The sequence below is a fragment of the Pipra filicauda genome, unplaced genomic scaffold (genome assembly GCF_003945595.2).
Source record: "Pipra filicauda isolate LSUMZ 115617 unplaced genomic scaffold, ASM394559v2 scaffold226_size1812527_pilon, whole genome shotgun sequence".
NCBI classification, from domain to species: domain Eukaryota; kingdom Metazoa; phylum Chordata; class Aves; order Passeriformes; family Pipridae; genus Pipra; species Pipra filicauda.
In genome coordinates, this window is record NW_024104339.1 from 224507 (window position 1) to 248830 (window position 24324).

Here is a 24324-nt window from a genome sequence, read left to right on the forward strand (position 1 = left end):
TGAGCTGCTGCCTCGTGCCTGCGGCTCACAGGTTCCTGCCACTGTGCTTGCAGGTACCGAAGCTTTCAGGCATGATATGCTACGATGATTTGGTTCAATCAGCTCACAGCTGATCCATAACCCCCTGTGACCAGGTCTGAGCTGCCTGCACGGGCTTCGTGCCAACATGATGGAAGAGAGAGAGCTTCGGATGCTTTTCCAGAGTCAAGAAGTAGCTTTTATTTGCGGTTTATGGTGGGATGGAAGAAACGTGCTTTTGGTTGGAAACGTCCCAGGCAGCTCGGGCATAGAGGCAGCTGTTCCTGCTGGGGGCTGTCCTGTGTGCCCCCAGCTGAGGCAGCTGCCCAGCCCTATTCCACAGGCTCCTAGATCTTTGTGTTATCCAGCTCCTTCTGGAGAGTGTTGATGTAGGACATGATCCTTTCGATACAGGCGCGGTTTCTGTCGCTCTCAGTTTGGAAAGCCTGGACAGATTGAAACCGAGCAGTGAATCTGCAGGTGTGTCAGGGTCCCTTCCCGGGGTCCCTGGAGCACAGAGAGCTCCAGCAAAGGTCCGGGAGGGTCTCTCCTCGCAGTGGCCCTGCCACCTGGGCCAGAGCTGTCTGTGCCCCGTCCCCCTGAGCACAAGGGTCTCTTACCTTCTCGGTCACGGAGATGTGCCAGTGGTAGGTGTTGCAGAGCATGTCGCTCTCCCGCTTATCGATCTTCCGCAGGCGGATGCTGTGGGACATGTTGACGGCGTTGACAATGGTGTTTTTGTCCACGAGGAGCTGGGAGGTAACGTGACCGGATGAGGGGAGGGGTGGGCACACAATGAAAGCAGCAGAGCTCGGAGGGAGCAGAACTGCAACTGCAGTGCTCCAGGGGAGAAATCAGCCCTCTGTTCAAACTGGTATATCCCTAATCATGGGGATGAATCCAATGTTTTACCCTTGGCCTTACTACGGTGTAATGGAGCTTTATCCCTAGTGCAGGTGGGGAAACTGAGGAAGCAACCTTGGTTTCACGTGCTGGGAGCTATGTGCAGGCAGGGCTCCTGTGCAGCTGGTGCTGAAGCATGGCTGCATATGCTCCAGCAGCCCTGGAAATGGAAAATCACTTTTGGAAGGGTCTCCTGCACTGGTGGCACTGGCTGTAAATTTTCATTTTTGGAGAGTCCCAGCTTCTAATGGAAGCAGTGACTTCCCCCATGGCTCTAAATAGAGGGTGGCTTTGCTAACCCGTAATGACTCTTCTGCAGCCAAGTGCAGCTGTTGGACAAATGGAGATTGCTTCTCCCTGGAAATGGATGGCAGTGAGGCAAAATGGGTGCGTGGCAGCGGAGCAGAACCACCACCATCTGCACGGCCAATAAAGCAGGGAGCTCCCCCCGGGCTCAGGGCTCTGGTTTGTGTCTGTCAGCTCTTGATTACCTGGAGTTACGGAAGGCTGGGATAATCTGGACAGAGCAAAACCACAGCTAATGCAAACTCAAGTAATTGAGACACTAAACGAAGGAATAACAAAGGCAAAAAGGGCAGCAGGAGCACTGCAACAATCCCCGTGGTTTTGGGAAGGCTCCTGGGATCTTTGCTCTCACAGCAAGACTCAGGGGCCGGTGGAAGGCTCCATTTGAAATGTCACGTCCTGCCTCCAGGTCAGCTCGAGGGCTGGGGCATCTCCAAGAAGGGCTTTTGAAATCACTGAGGCAAACAGAGCCCCGGTGCATGAAATTCAGAGCGCTGTTGAGATTCTGCTGTGGGAGCAGGGAGAGTCTGAACAAAACCAGCTGCGAGTGAATGCTGCAAAGATGCTGCCTGAGTGCCTGGAAATCAGCCAGAGCACTGAGTTGTGCTGGAGGCAGCAGAGATACTTCTTCAGCATCCCTCCTGAGCTGCTGCCACCAGCTCTGGCAGCACCCAGGGAAACGTGCAGTGCAGTTATCCCCTCTCCTAGTCAGTGGAGATGTCCAGAGCCAAGTGGGGCCTCTAAGAAGGAGGTTATGCTCTGGTTCAGGGATGGCTCTGGCAGCACTGAGTCTCCTGGAAATCCTGTCCCTTCAGAGAAGAGGCTGTGGCCTCCTTTGTTTGCTGACTCCCTACCAGAGATGGATTTTTTTGGTGCCCTCACCGTTTGAACATCAGCTGGCAAATCCTCCTCAAGCTTGCCCTTGAGTGATTTCTCCAATGTGGTGAGGGCAACCTCCATCAGCTTTTCATGGTGCTGGTTTTCCAGGTCCCGGCACTGGCCCATCGTACAGAAGATGTCAAGGAAAACGTTCACCACACCCCTCACCAGTGGAGATTTAACAACTTCCTGTAACTGGGACTAAGTGTCCACGGTGGCTTTTGCAGGAAGGAGCCTGGCTGCCCCCAGAAGCTGCTGTGGTGGAGGGTATCTACTTTCAGCTCTTAATCACACATTGGGCCTCATCTCACTGCTAAAAATGACACAGAACTGAGAGAGGACCCAACTTTGCAAGGGAAATCAAAGGAGGCCTCCAGGTAAAAGCTGAGCTCTGAATGCAGTGCAATTATTTGCACTAGGCCAATAGATTTCTAGATTTAAAGCAGTGTAACCTGTCACTGAAGCACTTCAGTGTTCTCATCTCCCTTTTTTTCCAGAAGACATCACAAACACAAAAATGAAGGCCATTTAAAGAAATTTCAACAAGAATTGTAGGTATTTCATTGGCTGCTATGGCAGCAATGTATGTAGAAAACAGTCTAACCAGATCTTCCCATGGTTTTGTCTTCTCTGTGTGGAGAAGAAAAGAAAATTCCCGACAGGGTGAAAGCTGCCTAAGTCCCACAAACTTTCAGCACAGGAGAATTTAGATCTTTTTGTGCTCTCCACAGTCTCCACAGGAAGAAGCTGGGCACCTTAAATGACTGTTCCTCAAGGATGGGAAAAGATATTTGCTATTGATTAAAAAAAAAATAATTAAAAAATAAAGTTTTTATCCTGATGGCTCATTTGTGGATTTAGAGGTGAGGTGTAGTGCATCACTGAGAGGTCCAGGCCAACATACTGTGAAAAGGATATATCTCTTTAACATTTTCCATGAATGTTGATACTATGACATCAATGGTTCTTTTAAAACCCTGTAACTGCTCCTTAACAGAGGGGAAAAAGAGGAAATATCACAATGAAAACTTGCATAAACATAACAGGGAGTCAGGGAGTCTAGGAGGAATCTACAATTTATTGTAATTTGGACTCACTGCTGTTATTAGCATAGTCAGAAACTAAACTGCCTCAAGCATTTAAAGTGCTTTCAAAGTGCTGCAAGATTTTCTTTCCTCCTTCAGGGACAGAAAATCAGAATCAGTTTATTGGAGGGAAGTTGACTGAATGATGCCTTTACCAAGTGTCTGGGGCAAGCCAGCTGATCCTTCCTTACCCTCACCTAAGGAATGCCTGGATAGGGCTGTATTCCCACCCCCTGCCATGTCTCCTTGTCTGTGTGAAGAGCCTCTTGTCAGAAGCATAACCACTGCCTGGGCTTATTGCAGCTTTTGGGTTAGTCTTCAGAAATTAAAATTGCTGCTGCCTATTCCCTCCCTCGGAAATGGCTGATGGAGAATCTGTGAAGTGTTGCACTTAAGTGTCTTGATACCCAAATCCTGCACATCCAGGAAGACACACAGGGGGAAGTGCTTCTGCTCATCCCATCAGGGACCACAGATAGTGAGGGCCAACTCAGGAAACACTAAAAGGCACAATCCTGATGCGCTGAGGATCCGTTCTGAGCTGCTGATTTCTGCCATCCACACTCCCAAAAGTAAACTGCTGCCTCTGCTTGCACACAGGCCACAGCTCCTGCCTGTTCATTTTTAAACAGATTACTTGGGTTTTCTTCCTTAAATGAAGATGCACATTAGCAGCCCTGCCCTAGTTTTTCAGGAAAAGTCTGGGGAGCAAAAGGCAGCTATTATGCAAGCAAATGCAGTAAGCTGAGCAGGAATGTGTGTAATTTTATTCATAGCAAAGATCAGCTTCAAAGAATTACACCTCTAGAATCCCAAATGCACACCCCATGCTATGCAGTGACTTGTGCAGACCTATAAAATGACTGCACAACCTCCCTTTCTCTGAAGTGTGGGAAATCAGCTTGGGGAGATGGGAAGGACATAGAGTGTTCTGCTCTGAGAAACAGAAATCTGTTGTAAGGTGTGCAGGGCCTGATTTCACCCATATCAACTTTGAGCAGAGGAAGAATAAGATGGAGACAAAACTTTAGCCTGAGTGAAGTCCCGTGCTCCCCTCTTTGTGGAATGAACTGCTAAACAGGGGTGCAGCAATAGAAAAGTGACCCCCTCCATGTTCTGGCTGTGAGGTCTCACAGGTGTGTCCTTGGTCCTTACCTCCAGCTCGTTGGATAGCAGCGCTTCCAAGGTCATGAGTGTACCGGACAGCTGAAGGATGTCCTCCTGGCACTCGGCTCGTTTAGACTCAGCAACATCGTAACTCCTGGCATGATGAATCTCATCCAGCCTCTAAACACAGAGATACATAAATTACTTACAGTTTGTGTTCAGCACTCCATTGCAATCTAATTAACTTGTTACATATGTGAGAAAAGTTCCTGCTGCTGATTAGCTGAAATGAAATGTGATGATTCAGGGAAGTCTCCACATTTACATACTGGGTAGTCAACAGTGCTGAGGTTTGCTACTGCACTAATGATCCCGATCCAGGGGCAGTGCAGTGGGATTGGGAAAATGCTTCCTCATCCTCCACTCAGCAGAAGACTTTGGCCCTTCTTTGGTTTGCCTTCTGACACATTTCAAGCAAAAAAAAAAAAAAAAAAAAAAAAGAGGAATAATATTAAATTCCTGACATTGCTGGCCATGAAGAAGAGATTAACAATTACTCAGGAGAAAGGAAAGCAGGCCTAAATCCTGATCCACTTCACGCCAAGGAGTATCTTGACTGACTTCCATAGGGTCAGGATTTAGTATTCTGAATATGGAATACCTATCATTGCCTGCCTTCCCCTTACAGCAAGGATTTATTGCCCTTCAGAATTAAATATTGACGTCAGTTTTGTATCAGGCAAGATTTATGTTTTCTTGGATCAAAAAAAAAAATCCTCTTGTGCTGAGCAATGTATTCTTTTCAAACCTGTTTAAAATAAGTTAACAATTGTTAAAAAAAGGAGGAAAAATATATATGTTTTATTATATCTAATCTACTTCTCCTGAGTGGGAATGGAACGGGCTAAAATAAAGAATTCTGATGAAAACCACTCCCAAAGGAAATGGACCGAATTATCTAAATTTTGCAGTGTTAAAAGGGGGAAGGGGAGAGCAAGGTATCTTCTTCTCCAATGTAAACAAGTTAGGAGGCTCAAAAGGCTCCAGAACCATTCAAGCTGCACCTCTGGGAGCAATAACTTCAAAGTTCAAGGCCTTTAATGCTCCGTAACCAACTTCAGAGAGCACAGTGATTTTACAGGTTACCCAAGTTTACATGAAAGGATTACAGCCAGACAAGCAGCCCTAAGAATGGCTCACAGACTGGAGTCTGCTGGGGCCTCTGTGCCTTTTGAACTCCTCCAGCAATTTTAAATGACTGGGGAAATGCTGTTAAAACACTGTGTTCAGTTTTGATATCAACTCCTCCAATATTTATATGAAAACTGTCATGCTGTGTCCTGTTCAGAGAATCACAGAATGGTTTGGGTTAGAAGGGACCTTAAAGTCCATCTTGTTCTACCCCCTGCCATGGGCAGGAAGACCTTCCACTAGACCAGGTTGCTCTTGTCCAACACTGGCCTTGGACACTTCCAGGGATGAGGCAGCCACAGCTTCCCTGGGCAACCTGTGCCAGGGCCTCACCACTCTCACAGGGAAGAATTTCTTCTTATATCCAATCTAAAACTCCCCTCCTTCAGCTTAGGGCCATTTTCTCTCGTCCTGTCCCTCCATGCCCTTGCAGCTCAGTCCATAGCTGATCCTGTAGGTCATCAAAGATGAAGAGCCAAAATCTGGCCTTTGTCGTGTTTCTTTGGGCTTGATTTTGGATTTTTTGTTGTTGGGCTTTCTTTCTTTTTGTGCTTTTTTAGCTTTCTTTTGTTGGTTTTAGGGTTTTTTTTATGGAAAGTATAATGGGAATTAAAGTGCAAGTTTAACTGAACATGCACATCAAACTTTGGGTTGGAACTGGAGGATCCTTCAGTCCCTTCCAACCCAAACTATCCTGCGATCCTGTGACTCTGGCAGTGCTGCCAACTCATGTCCCAACCAGAGCTGCTGGAGCCAGTTTTCCAGCATGAGTCAGCAAGGTCCAAGGCCCCAGGAGCAGGGTGACTCAGCAGCTGTCAGCGTGTGACGAGGCACTGGAACAAAAGTGACCTGGTTTGCAGCCAGCGCTCGTGACTCTGCTGGTGTCACTTGTCAGGGACCTGCTCTCTCAGCTGACAGTGTTACCAGGCTTTAACCACCTCCCCCCTTTATTTTTCCTGTGGAAACAAAATCATGATCCATCTATTATGCATGGTTAGAAAGGGATCCAGCTAGAAGCTACGCCCTGAGCAGCCACAATGGGTGGCTGCAGTTGAACAGAATGAAAAGAGAGAGTTTCTGCTTTAAAAAGACTAGAAATACATTACAATAACTTCATCTGAGTTTTTTTTTTTTGTTATAGTTCTTTGAGCTGTTGTTGACAAAATGAACTGAAGCAGAAAATTACTTGAAAATAAACTGAATACCCTGCAATTTCCTTCCTTTTCTTCCCCATTTTTCAATGAAGGGAGAGCTATCGGAGACATCAAAGAGAAGGGAAATGGCATTAAATCTGACAAATCTATATTTTAAATCAACTTCATAAAAATATTTAAACTAAAAGAAAGGTTGAGCGTATCCATTTTCTTAAATGTTGGTAACTTTTCTGGATGGCAAAAAACAAGTTAAAAAACTCCACTCCGTTTAGCCACTTTTTTTCTGCAGAGCCTTGAAGGACCTTTACCTTTAGAGATGATAATTTTATGACATGTTCATTTTGTTCTATGCTGAATTTCCAGTATAGATAAAGGCTGTATTAACTGGCTGTGCTTTGCCCAAAGGGTGGAAATTTCAATTCCCAAATTTTTATCCAACATAAACTACTAAAAAACTTTTAACATTATGGTATGATGCCATATTAGCTAAAAAAACCCCATTTTTTCTTCACGCAAATCTATGCTGTAAGAAACTTGTAAGAAAATATCAGTGAGTGAGCACTGGAAGAGGTTGTCCAGAGGGGCTGTGGAGTCTCCATCCTTGGAAATATTCAAACACAGTCCTGGGCAGCCTGTTGTGGGTGGTCCTGCTTGACCAGGGGCATTGGACCAGATGACTTTCACAGGTCACTTCCACCTTCAACCGCTCTGTCATTCTGCCATTAGGCATCAGATACTGATTCCCATTACAGCAGTGTCAATCCAGAATAATTTTCCTAATTTTAGTGGAGTACACCCTCGTTTTCAGTGACATTAAAAGCTGGCATATGATGTAGGGAAATCATGTATCAAACAAACAAAAGTATATTACCTGTTTGTTCCGATTTTCAAAGTCAAACATTGCTTTCTTGCTCTCTTCCTGGCTGGCTAATAGAATTTCATGAAGTTTTTTGTAGAAATCAGAGACTTCAGCTTCTCGTTTTTCATACTCTTCCAGTCCATAGTTATACAGTTTCCCACAAACTGAGACAAACTCCTTCCTGTATGTGACAGCAGAGTCAAGGGCTTTGCTTGTTCAGTGGAGCAACATGTTATGTTCCCTCTACCTCTGCAAATCTGAGGAACAAGAGCTACAAGCTACTTTTATGTAAACCCTGTGGTTCTTGCTGGGAGCAGGCTGCCAAATATTCTGTCTGGGGAAGGACTGGGTCACCCCTTCACATTTTATGCAGAGGATTTTGCTGCCTTAAGGGTACGGAGAAAGTTGTGGCAATTTGAGGGGGCAAAAAAGCCTTGAGGAAGAGAAGGAAATACATACACTTGTCTGACTCTTCTGACACAGCAGCAGAAGGAAGCGTACAACCCTATCTATCTTCACAAGTGTGAATACAGTGCCTGGGTAGTTAATAAATACAGCTCTGGAGCCTACAGCCAGAGCACAGAATAAACTACTGACTTGGTAGCATCACAAAAATAACGTCAATTTTTCTTCTGCTATTATCTTGGCAACGGAATTGTTTTTGGAGTCTACTGTAGTTAAGCCGTGATGCATTTTTCCCCAACAGTGTAATGCAATTTTAAGGAAGGTCAAGTTACTGGCCTTGACAATACTCTATTAATCTGAATGAGAAAAGAAAAAAGGCAAAAAAAGCGTCTGCTTTCTGCTCCCCCGTGTAGGAGCAATGATCAGAAAAATGTGCTGGCCTGGAAACTTCCCGTTGCCAGTTCTGGCAGGTTGTGAGATATGCGACTCGTATCGTTCTGATTAGTCTGTTCCTATCTCCCACCACTTCAATTTCAACATGATTTTAGCGGCTGCGCTCTCACAATCTAACTGACAGAGATTTATCTTCCAGCTCATTTTAAACTTTAAGTGGATTGCAGACTTAAAGAAAGTACAAAGCCTTGATTCTTGCGGGGTCACAAAAGGAGGCCGCCGAAATTGTGTTTGGTTCAGGGGAAGGAAAAGGAATATGGTAATTACAACAGTGAGAATTTAAAACGCTGGGATCTCATGACCTGTCGGGGATAGAAACGAGTGGTTTTACAAATGGGATGTTTCAAGCTGGGCTGGCCAGCTTGCCAGTAATATGAACCATTTGTTTGGAGCCCTCATATTTCACAAGATATCAAGCCTTAAAGCTGTCAGTGGTCTCACAGTCTTGCAGCGTAATTTTTGGTACCATTCCAAAATTGAACACAGACTGTCTCAGATCTTAGATCAATGTAGCTTTCAGCCCTGGACAAAAGCAAAGGATGAAGAGTCCCTGTGGGTACACCTCTTTCTTAACTCCAGGCATTACCTTTTAGCTGTAGGTATTCCAAACCCAGGAAGGATATGCCTGCAGCAGGTCCCCCACTCCAGGGAGGGAAGCCAGTTTGGCAGCTTCTGTATCATCTTCATACAGACTGTCAAACAGGAATGATCCATTCAGGTGCTCAACAAAGGCTGTCTTTGAAGAGAAACAGAGGAAAATAAGTAAAATAAAGATGCCAACCTGCTGCCAGTCCTCAGGATGTGTCTCTCTTACAAGCACCTCACCAGCAGCTGAACACTAGTGCAGACACAGTTATACCAACACAGCAGACACACCAACCGAGCCAGGAAAGCACCTTGCAACTGGAGTGAAACCCATCCCAGGGGCTTTGCTGCTACAATTCTGTAGCCTAAGGATAGAAAACACTGTTTAATCTCATATCATAGAATCATAGAATGGGTTGGAAGGGACATTAAAGAGCATTTCGTTACAACCTCCTGCCACGAGCAAGGACACCTGTCACTAGACCAGGCTGCTCCAAGTCCCATCCAGCCTGGCCTTGGACATTTCCAGGGATGGGGCAGCCACAGCTTCTCTGGGTAACCTGTGCCAGTTGCCAATATATGACCTTATCACATACAAACACATATTGCAAGACTTTTAAGCCTTTCAGATAAAGTGTTAGTGGACTTTGGAGAGGGTTGGAGGGAAAACATGCAGACATCCTCCCTGTCACTGAACCACCTCCTGCTCTTCAGCCCGTGTGACCTTCCAGAGGTCTGAAATACAGAGCCAGGCCACAAATGAAAGCACCATTCTGCCTGGTGTTGTTTTCAGTCTGGTCACAGGACTACAGGGATCTCTCAAAACCCTGAAGAGTTTAACCATAAAACTAATGAAAAGCCATTAACTTAGTGTGAAGGAGAAAAAAAGTCACTTCCCTATGAAAATTCTAACAGTTCCCTCTGACCTGTAATTTTCTCAATCTCATGTCAGGCTGATAAATTCCTTGGGTATGATTTACTATTTAGCTTTGCAGGGTCTATATCTGTAGTTCCATTGTTCAGCCCAAAGAATTATGTTCTCCCACGTCATGTGTATTCCACAGCAGTTCCTGTTTTCATTCAAAAGATGAGATTCAGAGATCACAGAGATTAATCCAAGCCTTAGTTTTAGCAGAGTCGATGTTAACCTCTCATTAAATCTCCAAGCATGTAAAAGACAAGTCAATATGTGTTTGTGTTTCTTTCTCCTGAGACAACACACAACCAGCCAAAGAAAACCTACCTCATGGTACTCCAGCTCTTCCTGCTTTGCCTGTTTTATCTCCTGAAGAGCAAGGGCCTGAGCCTCCTCTTGTTCCAAGGGCTTTGTAAGATCTTGATACTTTGAAACTGCATCTTCTCTCTGAGAAATACAGATAAAGCATTTGTATTAGATTATCCAGCAGTGCTCAACAAATCTGGGCATAGGTAATTGATCTTTCTAGAAAATGCACCTGAGTGACATCTGCATCTCCATCTATTCGTGGGCTTTTTATTAAACGACTTATGAAGTTTCTAATCCATTCCTCATACCATTTTCTGTTGGCATATTACTCGGCTTCTGTATTCAGTGCATCTGAGCTGATTCAGTCCCAGGAAACTTTTCTCTCTCCATTTTCTCATCTTTGGAGTTGCTTTTTTCTCTCTTGGCAGGAAGTACTATTTTGACTTCTAGAATTTGAGCTCTGATTTGATCAGCCAGTGAGGTTAATACATTTTCTAGGGAGGAGAAGGCTCTTTGGAGGAGTGGATGGCAAGGTAGTACCAGGGGCAAGAACCTCATTAGCTTCAAACCGAAGCTTGACAAATTTAAGTATGCGATTCTCTGATGTACTGTCTGATGAGCAGGGACTGCACTCCATGACCTGGAAAGCCCTTCCAGTCCTATGCTAAGAGCAATGTATCTTCCAAGTACAGCTCCTGCTCTGTGCCAAACAAATTTACAATTAATCATGTTCCTTGGTTACTAAAAAAACACCTGAACAAAAAAACCCTCATCTTTGTTCCTTTGAGCTGTGGGATGAAAAAGCATCCCACGGGTTACTGGTGAGGATGAACTATCAGAAATCAAGAGTGGGAAGTGCATCCAGGCACCTCCTTGCCTGGATGGTCTGTCAGTCTGCCACTGAAATAAATGTCTCTGTGAGCAGCAGGACCACCAAGCTTCCTTCCCCCTGGATCCTTGTCTCAACACTCATTTCTTTGAGTTCTCTAAGAAGACTTGCACTCACACTGCAACCTCTCCGTGGCAGCAAGAACCAGGCCCCTCTCCCACACACAGCTGCTGATTTTCACAAAATCTGTGAAGACATCGTGCTTCTGACACCTTTACCCCTCTGTCAGATTTGATAGAATTTGGCCTACAGGTTCACAGCTGTTAGGTGGAAGCAGAATAAACACTGTGTGCTTCTGTGAGCCTGATTTCTGCAGGGAGCCTGCCCTCAGTGCTGGAATATTGCTGGCACACCAACAAAGGAAAGGCTCTGTAAGAAGCTGTTGCCTGATTTCCCAAGCAGGGAATTGCAGAAATCTTACCGTGGTGTCTCTCACGAGCTTGAAGTCCAAGTACACCAGGTTTGGAAGATGAGCAACAACAAACAGCATGTACTGCTTGTCATCACAGAAGGGGTTCCCAGACAGGTTCAGTGTCCGTAAGCTTTTTAACCTCCTGAGATAGACAACCTGTGCCAAAGGGAAAGAGACCTGTACTTCCAACTGCTGGGGAAACACAGCCTTGAAATTCGTTGCTCTTTTTACATTTAGGTTGGAATATGTTTTCTGCTCCACTGCAAAATTCATATGACACTCAATTATGAGTTTCTAATGCTTTTGGGAAAGGAAATACTTAAATTCACATTGGGAGTATCTAGACAATGGGTGGAGAGAGAAGGCAGATGGGGTAGGCAAATCACAGGTCTTAGATTGGTAAAATGCCCTGAAAAGAACCCCCAATAAATCCTAGTCTCCTTCCTTTTCTCATATGTAACCACTTATCCCTTTTCTAGCTTTCGTGGGAGCCAATAGGAATTTTGCCATGGCTGACAGCAGTGACAGAACTGGGCCCCCAGGAGTCAATAATCTAAAGGAGAAGTGGCTGCAGGAAGCACTCAACACCAGGACAGAGGATCCAAACCACAGTGGACATTAGACTACTTAGAAATCCTAAGGAGAATTTTCTCCCCTAAGGAGGGGCTTGGACACACAGTGGCAAATGTCAGTTTTAGAAAATCTGATCCTTTGACAAGGAATCTTTTCAAAGGCAGGGAGCACTCACATTTTCCAGATTGGTCAGGTTATTCTTCCCTATGGAGAAAATCTGCAACTCTTGCAACGTGTCCATATTCTCAATTTTAGATATTCTGTTACTGTAGAGACTGAGGTCTTGCAGTTTGACAAGGGTATCCAGGCCCTCAATTACTTCAATATTGTTGAAGGACAAGTCTGGGGAAGAGTTCAGAAATCAAAGGTAAATTATTTCCAGCAGAACGCCCTGATTCAGACCTTGCATTTAGCCTGGCTCTGGATTTAGGAGTTTATGTACAGATTTTCCTCAGCGGTGGTCAGTGTCCCCACAGGAAAAGCTTGGCATTAAATCATTCTTCATTCCTATCTCCTCATTGCAACTGTCCATGCAAATTCTAAATGAGAGGAACAGCTGAAGTTACTCCATGCAGAGTCCACATACACAGCCTGAAAGGGACTTCTGCCTTATGGGGAAACCCAAAACAAAAGAGGTGGGGAAATGTCCTAAGAGGGGAATTTCTGTGACAAATTTGACACTCCTCGCCTTGTTTCTTTCAGACTTTGACCTGCCACACCAATGCCACTGTTGTGGTCATTCCCATAGGACAGACATATCACAGTTCCACATCAGTGGAGGTTTGCAAAGGCATACACCCACTTTAGATATTTCAGTCATTGAAACATCCTCTTCTCCTGCCAGAACATCTATCCTAACACCACGACTAAGGGCAGTATTTGCTCTCTGGCCAGTACTGAGCAATTCAAGAGTCCAAAGACCGTTGATGAGGTTACGTGGGTGGCTGAGACACTCGTGCAGCAGCAGCAGCAGCTGAACCACTGCAGCCTTTGGGCAAACAGAACATGAGAATGTGCTTCAAAACACTCTGCTTACACTGTGTGGTGATCAGTTGGTGATTCACAAGTGCATCAGTCATCTGTGGAGCAGAACAGAGCAGACAACTGGGTGGAAGAGCCCATTAGACATCTCACGATGTGCTTACGAGCTGCAGCCCTGCGTGCTGAGGATATATTTAGACTTCCAGCCAGCAACGTGGCTGCAATTCCATGGAATGCTCCAAGCTGTGCATCTGTGCAGCTGAAAGGAGTCACATAAGGCTACAAGGACAGGCACTTCTTGGGACAACGACACCAAGCCCTTAAGGATGCAAGGGTAAAGATGGTGGGTTGCAGGCTCTGAAATGCCTGCAGTAGCTTTGAAAACATGCTTCTAAATCACAGAGGTGCTTCCATAAATATTCCTGAAAGTCATCTCCAAATACAATACGAACCCTGGAAACAACCTTGAAACCTCAGCATCCTGTTCCTGCCACACCAAATGTATTAAACCCAGTTTTGAAACACATGAAGGATTGTTTTGCAGCTCTGATACTCAGGCATTTTGACATTTGACAGTCAAATAAGGAAACACACAGACAGCTGACAGCCTTCCCTGGGAAAGCTCCTATCAGTCGTGTTTGAGAAGAAAGGTGACATCCTGGTTTATCACAGATTGCTCTGCACCTGTGAAGGACCCAACCTCCTATGCCTGTATCTCACCAAGCCATACAAGGTGAACCAGACTCTCCAGAGCTTCTATCTTCTCAATGACATTGTTGTCCAGCTGCAGTTTAGTCAGATTCTCCAGCCGCCACAGATTATCAATCTGCAGGATACCTAAAGCCACAGGGGAAAAAAAATAAAATAAAATAAAATTGCTTTTCATGTGAGACAGCTTTCAGTTTACCAGACACGCTGTCTTGCACAAGAGAAACATGTCCAGTCCCACCTCCAAAATGACTTTCAGCGTGTGATGAGTGCCCTGGAGAGCTCAGAGGTGCACTGGCTGGATGAGATTTCAATGAAACAGCCCAGTTAACCTCAGTGTCCTGCACCAGTGCACGCTGCTCATCAGTGAGGCCAACGAGGCGCGGAGGGGCTGCTGACTATGGCCCTGCACTCCAGTGGCTTTATGAATCCACCAGTAGGAGGCCTTGACCTTCATTTTCCCTTCCAGCTCCAAGAGGGACATTTGGGATGAGCTCTGCTTTTCTCTGCATTTGCAGTCTAGCAGTTCCCAGCTCCTGCTTTTGTAAATGACTCTCCTGCTCCCAGCATTCTCATCACAGGAGAGGAAGTTAGAGTCTACTCTTTCAGTGAAGGCTGCAGTTTAGAACTAATCAATATCCCTGCATTTAGCTTCCTCCAAAAAGCAGAATCACAAGGGCAGGCTGTTAGGCACTACATCAAAACATCAGCACCAAAGTGACAGGAAATACAGAACATTCTCATCCCCATTTCTCTTCTCAGAACTCATCAGTTGCTCTCCAGCTATCCTCATTTACTGAGGGCACACTAAAGCAAGAAATTGCATGCACAAAATATTCACACAGTCTGTATTTTGTATGTGCAAACAAATCTACGCAGGATCAGGTCAAGGGAGTCTTTTCTAAGGAAATCAACTCATACACACATTATTTTACTGGAGCACACAATGAATAATCGAGAGTAGATTTTTGCCCATCAAATTACAACGCCCTCCCCCCAGTACTCAAATATTGAGCCAAATGTTCTTCCTTTTCACTTTTTGAATGCAAGTTTATGACTGGTTTGACAGTAAGAGGCAAGCTGTGGTAAAGCTATGGATGACCAGAGGACGTCACCAAATTGGACTGTAATCACCATAACCCCCAAAACTGCTCTCACACAATCACCAGCCATGGCAGAGCCTGCCCGGGGTTGGATTTGTCCATGCACTGAGGGGCCCTATAGGCCCGTGGCCTGTAGGTGTCACCACAATATAAATGTTAAATGAGAACAGCAGTGACAATAACAATGGGAAGCAAAGCGCTTTGAGGTTACCCATCAGCTCGCTCATACTTTGCACAGGGATGACCAAAAATGTAAGTCCAGATGTTACTTTTCACATAAAAAATCCAAGCTAATTGTGATTGTTTAATTGCCCGCCCTGTGCTTTGCTCTATTACCTTCTAACAAAAGAAGAAGGAAAGAATGCATATATTCTGATACTCACTTTTAAAGCTAAGCTGTAGCTCTGTCACATCCTTAAAGTTAATATTTTCCCCTTGGGCAAGTTCTCCAAGGTCCTCTGGACACGTCTTTTCAATGGCTTTCAGAACCATTTCATCATCGATAATGTTTGGCTCGACGTCATTGTAAAACTGACTCATTGTGAGAAGTGTCAGCCTTAAAGGACAGAAAGGAAAAATAAATTAGATCACTGCCCTGCTACAATTTCCAGCAGTCACAGAATCACAGAATTCCAGAATGGTTTGGGTGGGAAGGGACCTTAAAGCTCATCCAGTTCCACCTCGTGCCGTGAGCCAGGACACCTTCCACTATCCCAGGTTGCTTCAAGCCCCGTCCAACCTGGCCTTGGACATTTCCAGGGATGGGACAGCCACAGCTTCTCTGGGCAACCTGTGCCAATGCTTGACAACACTTTCAGTGATGAAATTCTTCATGGAAATTTAAGTGTCCCTAATGTTGCCCTGGAGGCATGAGACTATTTGTCTTTCCAGAAACGTGCACAGCTAATGAGTCAGTGTGAAGGACTGGAATCGTCAAGCTTTTGCTTGTGTAAGATGTCTGTAATTATGGAATTTGTTCTGATTTTTTTTTTTTTTTGCATAGGACAGGAAGGATAAATGTCTGAGTTTAGGGAGTTCTGTCCTCCTTTTTTATTAACAAACCAAATCTGTGCTCAGTAAAGACTAAAGGGCAGCAGGTTCTGGGTTTATCCATCCTTGCCCTTCCTTTCCACCTTTCTTGTAGAATCCCAGGATGGTTTGGGTTGGAAGGAACCTTAAAGCTCATCTCGTTCCACCCCGTCCCATGGGCAGGGACACCTTCCACTAGACCAGGTTGCTCCAGTCCCTGTCCAGTCTGGCCTTGGACACTCTCAGCGATGAGCACTTGTCCATCGTCCCTTCAGAAGCGTCCCTTTAGAAGCGTCGCTTCTAACCACCCCTCCCCGGTGTGTGGGAAGAGGCCACCGGTTCCCCCCGCGAGACCCACCGAGGCCGAGATCCCGGCCTCTCAGGCCTCTCACCCGCAGGTCCCCGGGGCTCCGAGTCGGCTCTGTGCCCCGTTCCTAATTCCTTATTTCCGATCCCCTATCCCCGATCCCCTATCCCCGATTCCCTATCCCCGATCCCCTATCCCCGATCCCCTATTCCCGGTTCCTGATCCTCGGTTCCCACCCGCGCCTCGGCGCCCGTTGCTAAGGAAGCTCGGGCGCGTTGCTAAGGGCGGCCACATGACCTCCTCAGGCGCCAATGGGCGCGGAGTGGGTGGGAAGGCCTGCTGCCAATCAGGGCGCAAGAAATCCGTGTCAGCCAATCAGCGCCGGGACCGTGCCCTAGGGGCGGAAAGGGGCTCGCGTGATTGACGTTTTCCTTACCCAGTAACGTTACAAGAAGGTTTGGCCTTTGCCCAATGGCGAACGGCAGTCGCAGTGTCCCCGCTGTCCATCAACCGGGGGCGGGGAAATGGGCGGGACTACCGTGAGGGCGGAGCCCTCGCTTGACAGTGATGGACACGTCTCTTAACCAATGACACTGCGGCGCGTCCGGACAGAGCCCAATGGAACGGAGGGAGGCGGGTCGCTCTGGTCAGAGCGCGCTGCGATTGGTGCGCGCGGCTGTCAGTCAGGGCGCGGTGCGGGAGGGGGGGCGCCGGGCCGCTGTTTGTTGTCATCCCAAGATGGAGTTTCTGCTGGGGAACCCGTTCAGCACCCCGGTGGGGCAGAGCCTCGGTACGGCGGCCAGGGGGGCTCCGCGGCGGCCGGGCGAGCCCGGGGAGCAAGAGGGGCCTTTGGAGGGTGCGGGGGGCCCCGGGCAGCGCGGGGGGCTGGGTGTCGGTGAGGGGCTGTGGGGGCGGTGGGGCGCTGTGAGGGCCCATGGGGGGCTCTGGGGGTCGATGAGGGGCTGTAGGGGCTCGAGGGGGTTAGCGAGGGGTTGTGGGAGGGTCTTTGAAGGCCCATGGGGGGCTCTGGGGGTCGGTGAGGGGCTGTGAGGGTTAGTGGGGGTGTTTGGGGGTTGGTGGGGATCGCTGGGGGTTGGTGGAGGTCTGGAGATGGTGAGGCATCTGTGGGGCTGTCGGGGGGCTGTGGAGGTGTGGGAGGGTCTATGGGGAGCAGGGGTTGTGAGGTTGGTGGGGGCTCGGAGGTGGTGGAGGTTTTTGGGGTTGGGGGGTGCTGGAGGCCTCGGGGGGGGCTGTGGGGTTAGTGAGGGTCGTGGGGGGCTCGGTGGGCAGCCAAAGGCTGGAGGGCAGAGGGGCCTTGGGCAGCCTGTTGTCCATGGGGAGGGAGCGACTCCACGTCGAGATGGATGAAGGAAAGTTGTTGCATCCCCCAGCTCTTTCTCCTGCATTGTGAGTGCCTTGTTCCAGACCACCCTGTCGTTGATCCACCTTTTCCCAGAGCGCTGAAATCCCTCTGGACCTTTGTGTGTGCAGGGGCGTGACGTGGTTCAGAGACACAAACATGGGCTCAGTGTTCAGCCTGGAGCTTGAACTGTGGTTTTGGTGACACTTTGGTGCCATTAGCAGGTGGTTCTGAGCCAGCTTTCACTGCCTGGCCAGTCAAAGCCTCCCTGGGCTGCTGGAGCTATTTCCTGCCTCCCACAGACACGTTCATTCATGGCAACCCAGGTTTCAGTCTGGGTTGCCACGGAGGGCCCCTCGGGGAAAGCCTGGGCACCACTTGTGCAGAGTTTGATAACTCTGAGTTCTCACCTTGGCTAGGTGGGCTCTCAGTGCCTCCTGCACTCCTCTCTTGGGCCCTGAAGAAATATAAGATCTCTGACATTGTGCTGGGAAGGAACAGGCTGGCTCAGGTTCCTGCAGTGCGGGGCTGTGCCGGGCAGTCCCCAAGCCAAGGTGAGGCTCAGTTGAGCAGCTATTCTGGGAGGAAAGGTTAGGAGAATTGGGATTGTTCAGCCTGGAGAAGAGAAGGCATCAGGGTGACCTAATTGTGGCCTTCCAGTACCTGAAGGGAGCTGGACAGGGACTTGGGACAAGGGCAAGGAGTGACAGGACAAGGGGGAATGGCTTCACACTGCCAGAAGGCAGGGTTAAATGCAATATTGGGAAGGAATCCTTCCCTGTGAGGGTGGGGAGGCCCTGGCACAGGTTGCCCAGAGAAGCTGTGGCTGCCCCATCCCTGGAAGTCTCCAAGGCCAGGTTGGATGGGGCTTGGAGCAACTTGGGCTAGTGGAAGGTGTCCCTGCTCATGGCAGGGGGTGGAACTGGATGGGCTTTTAAGGTCCCTTCCAACCCAAAGCAATCTACAATTCTGTAATGTACAGCTATGCATAGTGTAGCCTATAGCTTTTCTATGTTAATTTATGGAATGATGGAAGTCTTTGGAAATTGTCACGGAAAAATTTTGCAGAGCAAACCTCTTTTATTGTAGTCTCCTCACCCCCACGTGCAGGGGCAGCCCCTGGTCAAGGTAAAAGGCCCTTGAACTGGTGAGTCTCATGCTGTGCTTTGAGCAGGGCTGGACTCTTTGTCAGGATATATGGAGCATATGTATAACTTGCTGTTTGTCCTCAGCCATCTGGGGTGTCTATTTCTGCTGCTGAGGGAGAGAAGTGCCGAGAGTCAGAGGATAATAATGAGAACAGTACAAGTTAAAAATGATTTCAGAGTGAATTTGCTTTGTTGTGTTTGGCCATCGAACCACCCCTGCCAGGACAAGCTGCTCCTGGGCCAGGCCTCTGCCTCATCTCTTTATTGACAGCTTTTTTTAAGCATCAGTCAGTGGTTTGAAGGGACTTAAGAATTGGTAGGAGGGAGGATGGGAGCGGTAAAATCTGCTATTTTAGCCTCTTTAACTCTGGAGTGCAAAGGTTTTCACAGCTCTCACATCCCTTTGCTCGCTGCCAACTTTGGGGCTTTGAACACTGAGCTTCTTCCATCAGATAAGGTCAGGTGTGCAGCTTCCCTTAATGCAAAATTCAGCTGCACTTTAAGAATGGGTTTTTTTCACTCCAGGGGGAAGAGATACCTGCAGATTTTATTTTGGAAGACAAATTTTTCTGCTTCTCCTATCGCTGCCAGTTATCCCTTTCTGAGACAGCAGTAAAACAAAAGCATACCTTGTTCTCAGACACTGCTATTTGCCCAGTGCTTCCACAGTTTGTTTTCCCAGTGAGCTTGTGGAATGTAATTTTCACTTATGTTTCTCTTCATTCTTTAAAAGAAACTGAATAATTTTGTATTTCTGTTTAAACATATTGTGTTGAACACAGTTGTGATGTTTTCAAGCAAGGCCTAACACTCACCATAAGGAAGAAGTGCAGAAAATCCTGTAGGTCCATCGGCACACCAAGAATGTGTGTTCTCTGCCAGGAAGCAGCAGAGGTTCACGTGAAGATTTAATTAGGGCTCTACAATGTCTGCAGATAAATGCCAGGTCTGAAAGAACAAAGATGTCAGAGAAGGTTTGGGGAGAGCCTAGAGAGGTAATACAAGGGATTTTCTCTTTTCTGCTCTTTATCTGGATAATGTCTGAAGCCAGGCAGGCTTTTTATGTTAACTCTTTTGCTTAATGTGGGAAAGTAATGCTGGGATGAGCTCAGAGGATTTGTAATGGAGATGGATAGAGTCTCCTGCATCTAAAGTGCCAATTGAAATGGCAGCCAGGTTCCTCATGGCTGAAAGCTACCTGAATTTTGGGCTGGCTTATATGGTGCCCTCTATTCAATTCCCAGTGGTGTCATGGCAGAAACTGTATAAGCCATTACCATGGCTGCTAATTACAACCCTCTCTTAATTTTGCTGTAATACTTTGATTGACCTGTGGACACTGAACTGTCCTTGTATCTTCAGCAAGGTCTTCTCCTGAGCAGAGGGGGTAGGGTTTTGGTGGGATGTTGTGTGGAAGGCAGGCAGCTGTGCCTAAGAGATTCCCGAACTCACAAAATCATTTTCATTCCATATTACATTTTGGCTGGAGGTTGCTGAGAAGGGAGGTAATATATAAATATATAAACTACAAATCCCATTCAAGATTTTGTAGTAGAATCCAAAACTTCCCAAAGGTTTTGTGAGGTGCTTTTCAGAAGATCCTCGTGGAGGCTGGTGAGAGTCCAGAGGGTGGAACTGGGTGCCGTGGCTTTGTAGGCTGCTGAGTATGTTGGGGTTGACAGGATCCTTTGTGCCACTGGGTGCTGGCCCTGTTCTTGCAACTGAACTCTTTATTTTTTTCCAATTAATACTGTAAATGCTGGATCCTTAGAGGAAGTCTATTTTGAAAAATATCCTGACAAGCTGAGGAAGAGAAGAGCAGGAAGACGTGTAGGAAAGCAGCGCTGACAGAGTGCTCGCTGTGTGGAGAAGGGCTGGCCTGGGGAAAGAGCTGCAATTTACAGTAGTGGGAATTTGCCTTGAGATTCACCATCCTGCCATAAATTGCATTTTTATCTTTCTTTGTTCAACGGAGCCATCTTTAAAGTGTCACCACTCTATTCAAGGTTATTAGAACAAATACCCTTCCTGCAGTTTAGCGAAAACATCTCCAATGATTAAAGCTGATTGAATTACAGGAACGTGGAGTGCTGGTGACTTTTTTTTTTTGGTCATTCTGCTTATTTGATATTGGCCATATGGCTTACACATGAGAACACAGGAAAACCTGGTTTAGTGGTTTTGGTTTTTTACCCTGGAGACTTCGCAAAGGCTTCAGGAAAGTATTTATTTGTTTGAATCCAAACCAAGCTCTGCTGCTGCCCCCCTGCCTGGCTCCCTCAGGTGAGGAGGGCTGAGCTGGGACAGTGAGGTGTGAAATGAGGTGGTGAATGGGGGCATCAAAGTCCCTTTTGGTTGGGCTGTGAGTGCTGCTGAAATCAGCTGTTCTCCCTGCAGCCCGAAATCTGCTTGACCCGGAGCCAGGAGAGACATTCAGCACCTCAGTTAAGTGCACTGAGACCTGAAAGTTAATTTTTAACGATATGGTAGAAATTAAGTTGTTCTGTGTGACCGGAGGGGGGTGGCTCAGGTGCTGCTGGTTTACAGCCCTGGTCCCTGTTGATGAAGGGAGGTTTCAGAGCAGGGTGCTGGTCTGGGCACGTGCCTTGGAGTCTGTTTTCGGAGGAGGAACAGTGCAGTGATTTTATACAGAGTATTGTTTAAGGAGGCTACAAAAACAAGGTTTCAGCAAAAGATACAGAGGCACTTTATTGAAGCAACAGTGAGGCAGACAGCTTTTCAATTGATTTTTATCAAAGCACTTGCAGTTTCCATTCAAGGCTATTAAATTGATAATATATATGGTGGATAGTGTCTGTTTCCAGAGCTGCTGTTTTGTTCCCCCCTGTTTTTTTTTTTCTTTTTAATGGGAAAATGCTTGAGCTTGGGTGGTTTAAAACACCTTTTTATTTTCCTTACCATAAGAAGCACTTGAGCTCTTTCTTCACGTATGAATCTTAAAATAAAAATGGTTCCTAAATAAATGAGTTGATGGCTACATGCAGGAACAGAGAAATGCATTAGAGGCAGCAGCCCATGGCAGTCCTGTGGGAGGCATTAATCCAGGCTTTCTTGTCCACATTTTCCCTAAGTTCCCTTCAGAGTAAACTTACTACTTTGCTGTGCCGTAAGTGGAACATTTTTTTAAAGACAAGCCTTTTCCCAATGCTAGAAGTCAGTGTTTAAAGTGCACACCATAATCTTAGGATCTGCTCCCAATAAAATTCCATTTTTGCAGCATGCTGTTGGGCTCTGAATCGTCTCTCTCTTCATTCATTGCATTATAATAAAAAGTCATTTGCATTTACCCATAAGCACAGAAGCATTGTGCCCTGTTCTAAGGGAAGCTTTCCTCAGTACAAGGTGGCAGAAACTTTTCTTGCTGTGTCAAAAAGATGAGTTTTGTCTTTGCCAGCAGTGAAAAGGGCACAAGAAGTTCTCTCCTCAGAGTTTAAGTACTTTTTCTAGGTACTCCTGTAGCTGGTCAGTTGTTAGAAATCCAGCCCCCCACTGCTCATTCAGAATTGTGCTTGTCATGCAAAAAGAGAGTCTGGTAAAGTGCTTTTAGTTTTATAAGATTATTTGGATCTGCTTTCACTTCACGACAATGGATTATGTTGTAAGGAAAATCTCCATGAAATATAAAAATGGATATCTTTGCTTTTAAAGGAGCAAATAAATACTGAGTCATGAATCTGGCAACTTGGAGAGAAACTACATACACGTGTGAAGCTGGGTAATTAGTATAATACCATTTAATACTGGGTTTCTAAGACTGGATTTATTTTATAGGCACAAAAGCAGATTGTAGTTCATGAAGGTATTATAACATGTATTTTTGGGTAATGCAGTTTTATCTCTTTCAGCACGATACGCTTAAATGTGTATTCCATATGCTTCTAATATAAATCTATATGTGAGAGTGAGGGCAGCTCGTTCCCAGTTTGTTTCTGCTCTGTTCATGGACTCAGCAGATTTTTTTTTTTAAACTGCATATTTAAAATATGCTTGACTAAAACCCACAGAAAATCCCCACAAACCCTTCCAACTGATCCAATATTTCACCCAAAACAATGTTCACAAAAAAAAAAAGCATTGTGTGTTTTCCTTAGTTAAGAACAGTTTTAAGTTAGTCAGACTTTCCTTTGTTTTAATAAGCTACAGTGAGTTTTTAATTAACGATTCTTTGAAGGTGATGAAGCCATTTGGTGACATCCTCAGTGATAATGGTGAGTGGAGGGACAGCAGCAGCTCTGGCAGAAGTTTTGGTGAGATGATCCTTCCTGGGGAAGGTGCTGCGTGGCACCTGCAGGGCTGGGGCTCTTCAGGGCTGGCCCGGCAACCTCCTTCCTCGTATGGTGTTTCATACTTGACTAAAAATCATTTCACCCTTTGAGTTTTGGTTTCAAAATCTGTGCAATGTGTAGTTGATAGGGAGCACAGGGAGAAAGGATGTTGTGGGAGCCCTGAGAAGCGAGGAAGTGACCCGAAAGCCCAGCCTGGGTAAACACAGTGATGAATCTGAACAGATCACCCAGAACTAGTTTTCCCACTTTCTTGTTTGCATCTGCCTGGAGAATTCCTAGTTTTCTATATAAAAGAAACTTATTGCTGAGTATAAAAATCCTATCAAGAATAAATAAGCCTTGTTTTCCGTATTTGCTTATTCTGCTGATGACTCTCCCCGGTCTTTTCCGTTACCACCAATGGCAAAAGGCTCATTTAAAACTGAGGATTTTCCAGGACAAAAGATACTGGTCTAAAGGCTTTGCTAGAGCTGGATCTCTCCTCTCTTAAGAGCAACTCCTTTGCTCCAGGTAAACATGTCTTTACACAGCCCATGGAGCCAGATCTTCCTGTCTGTAGGTAACTCTTCCCATTGCTCAAGAAGGGGAGATGCAAATAAATCCAGCCAGTCTATTACTGGCAGCACTGTCCTTAAATTGAAATATATGCTCTGTGATTGTCCCATACCTGCCAGAATTTTAAGGTGTGCTCCATAATGTAGTAACTCGTTTCAAAAACAAAAAATAGGGAAGAAAAAATGTCCATGTATGTACATGCCCTGTGTCTGAGCAATTCCTGGCACAACTGTGTGTGGACTATTTACTCATGGTGCTGTATGTCTCAGTTCACAGCATTTGGCAGCTCAGCATAGTCTCAGAGAGCATCAGGAGACTCAAAAAAAAAAAGAGAGAGGATATTCAGAAGAAACCTGTTGAATAATTTGGTTAGCTTGTAAGCCTGCTTAGTCCTTGAGAGTAAGGCAGTCTGTTCCCCAGCTGGTCCTCGGAAACCTTCTGGGTTAAATTACTTTGGGAAGAAATTCTTTGTTCAAATTCAGATCAAAGAAAACGTACACAAAGTGAAGGCACAGATTGGTGTCATAAACTGTGTTTGAATCCCAAGAACTTTGCAGAGCATTGGTTTCTTGTTCTTAAGGCAAGAAAGACTTTGTTGCATCCCAAATGTGATCAGGAATGTTGTTAACTTGGGCATGTTGCATCCTCTGTATTTTCATGGGATAAATCTACTGCAAGAAGTGTGACTGGATTCGTGTTTGACCCAAATAACAAAAATGCATGTTTCTTGCCTAGCTGAGTAAATGCAGAAAAGTCCCTTTTTAAAATCTGGTATTTCCTGA

At 46.1% G+C, this 24324-nt stretch overlaps 2 protein-coding genes across 8 annotated transcripts in view; one reads left to right on the plus strand and one right to left on the minus strand.

The window, feature by feature from the left end:
- Nucleotides 1-191: 191 nt before the first annotated feature.
- On the minus strand, nt 192-16650 carry DRC3 (dynein regulatory complex subunit 3). 5 transcript variants are annotated; one of them, XM_039381480.1, is made up of 13 exons: nt 16609-16642; nt 15220-15392; nt 13746-13862; nt 12220-12386; nt 11481-11627; nt 10189-10308; nt 8984-9096; nt 7515-7689; nt 4347-4478; nt 3025-3095; nt 2110-2233; nt 639-770; nt 192-464 (listed from the first exon to the last, which is right to left on the minus strand). In XM_039381480.1, the coding sequence occupies exons 2-13, from the start codon at nt 15374-15376 to the stop codon at nt 366-368; spliced, it is 1554 nt and encodes a 517-aa protein (XP_039237414.1). In that variant the 5' UTR covers nt 15377-15392; nt 16609-16642; the 3' UTR covers nt 192-365. The 5 variants fall into 5 exon arrangements, with proteins under 5 accessions (XP_039237414.1, XP_027598831.1, XP_027598829.1 ...); XM_027743030.2 differs by lacking the exon at nt 16609-16642 and adding an exon at nt 16409-16464; XM_027743028.2 differs by lacking the exon at nt 16609-16642 and adding an exon at nt 16258-16314.
- Nucleotides 16651-16861: 211 nt separating this feature from the next.
- Nucleotides 16862-24324, plus strand: part of TOM1L2 (target of myb1 like 2 membrane trafficking protein) — a 56587-nt gene continuing 49124 nt past the window's right edge. For all 3 annotated transcript variants that reach the window (XM_027743101.2, XM_027743103.2, XM_027743104.2), the window contains exon 1: nt 16862-16962. In XM_027743101.2, coding sequence (XP_027598902.1) covers nt 16911-16962 — 52 coding nt within the window. In that variant the 5' untranslated portion in view covers nt 16862-16910. The remainder of the gene's footprint in view (nt 16963-24324) is intronic.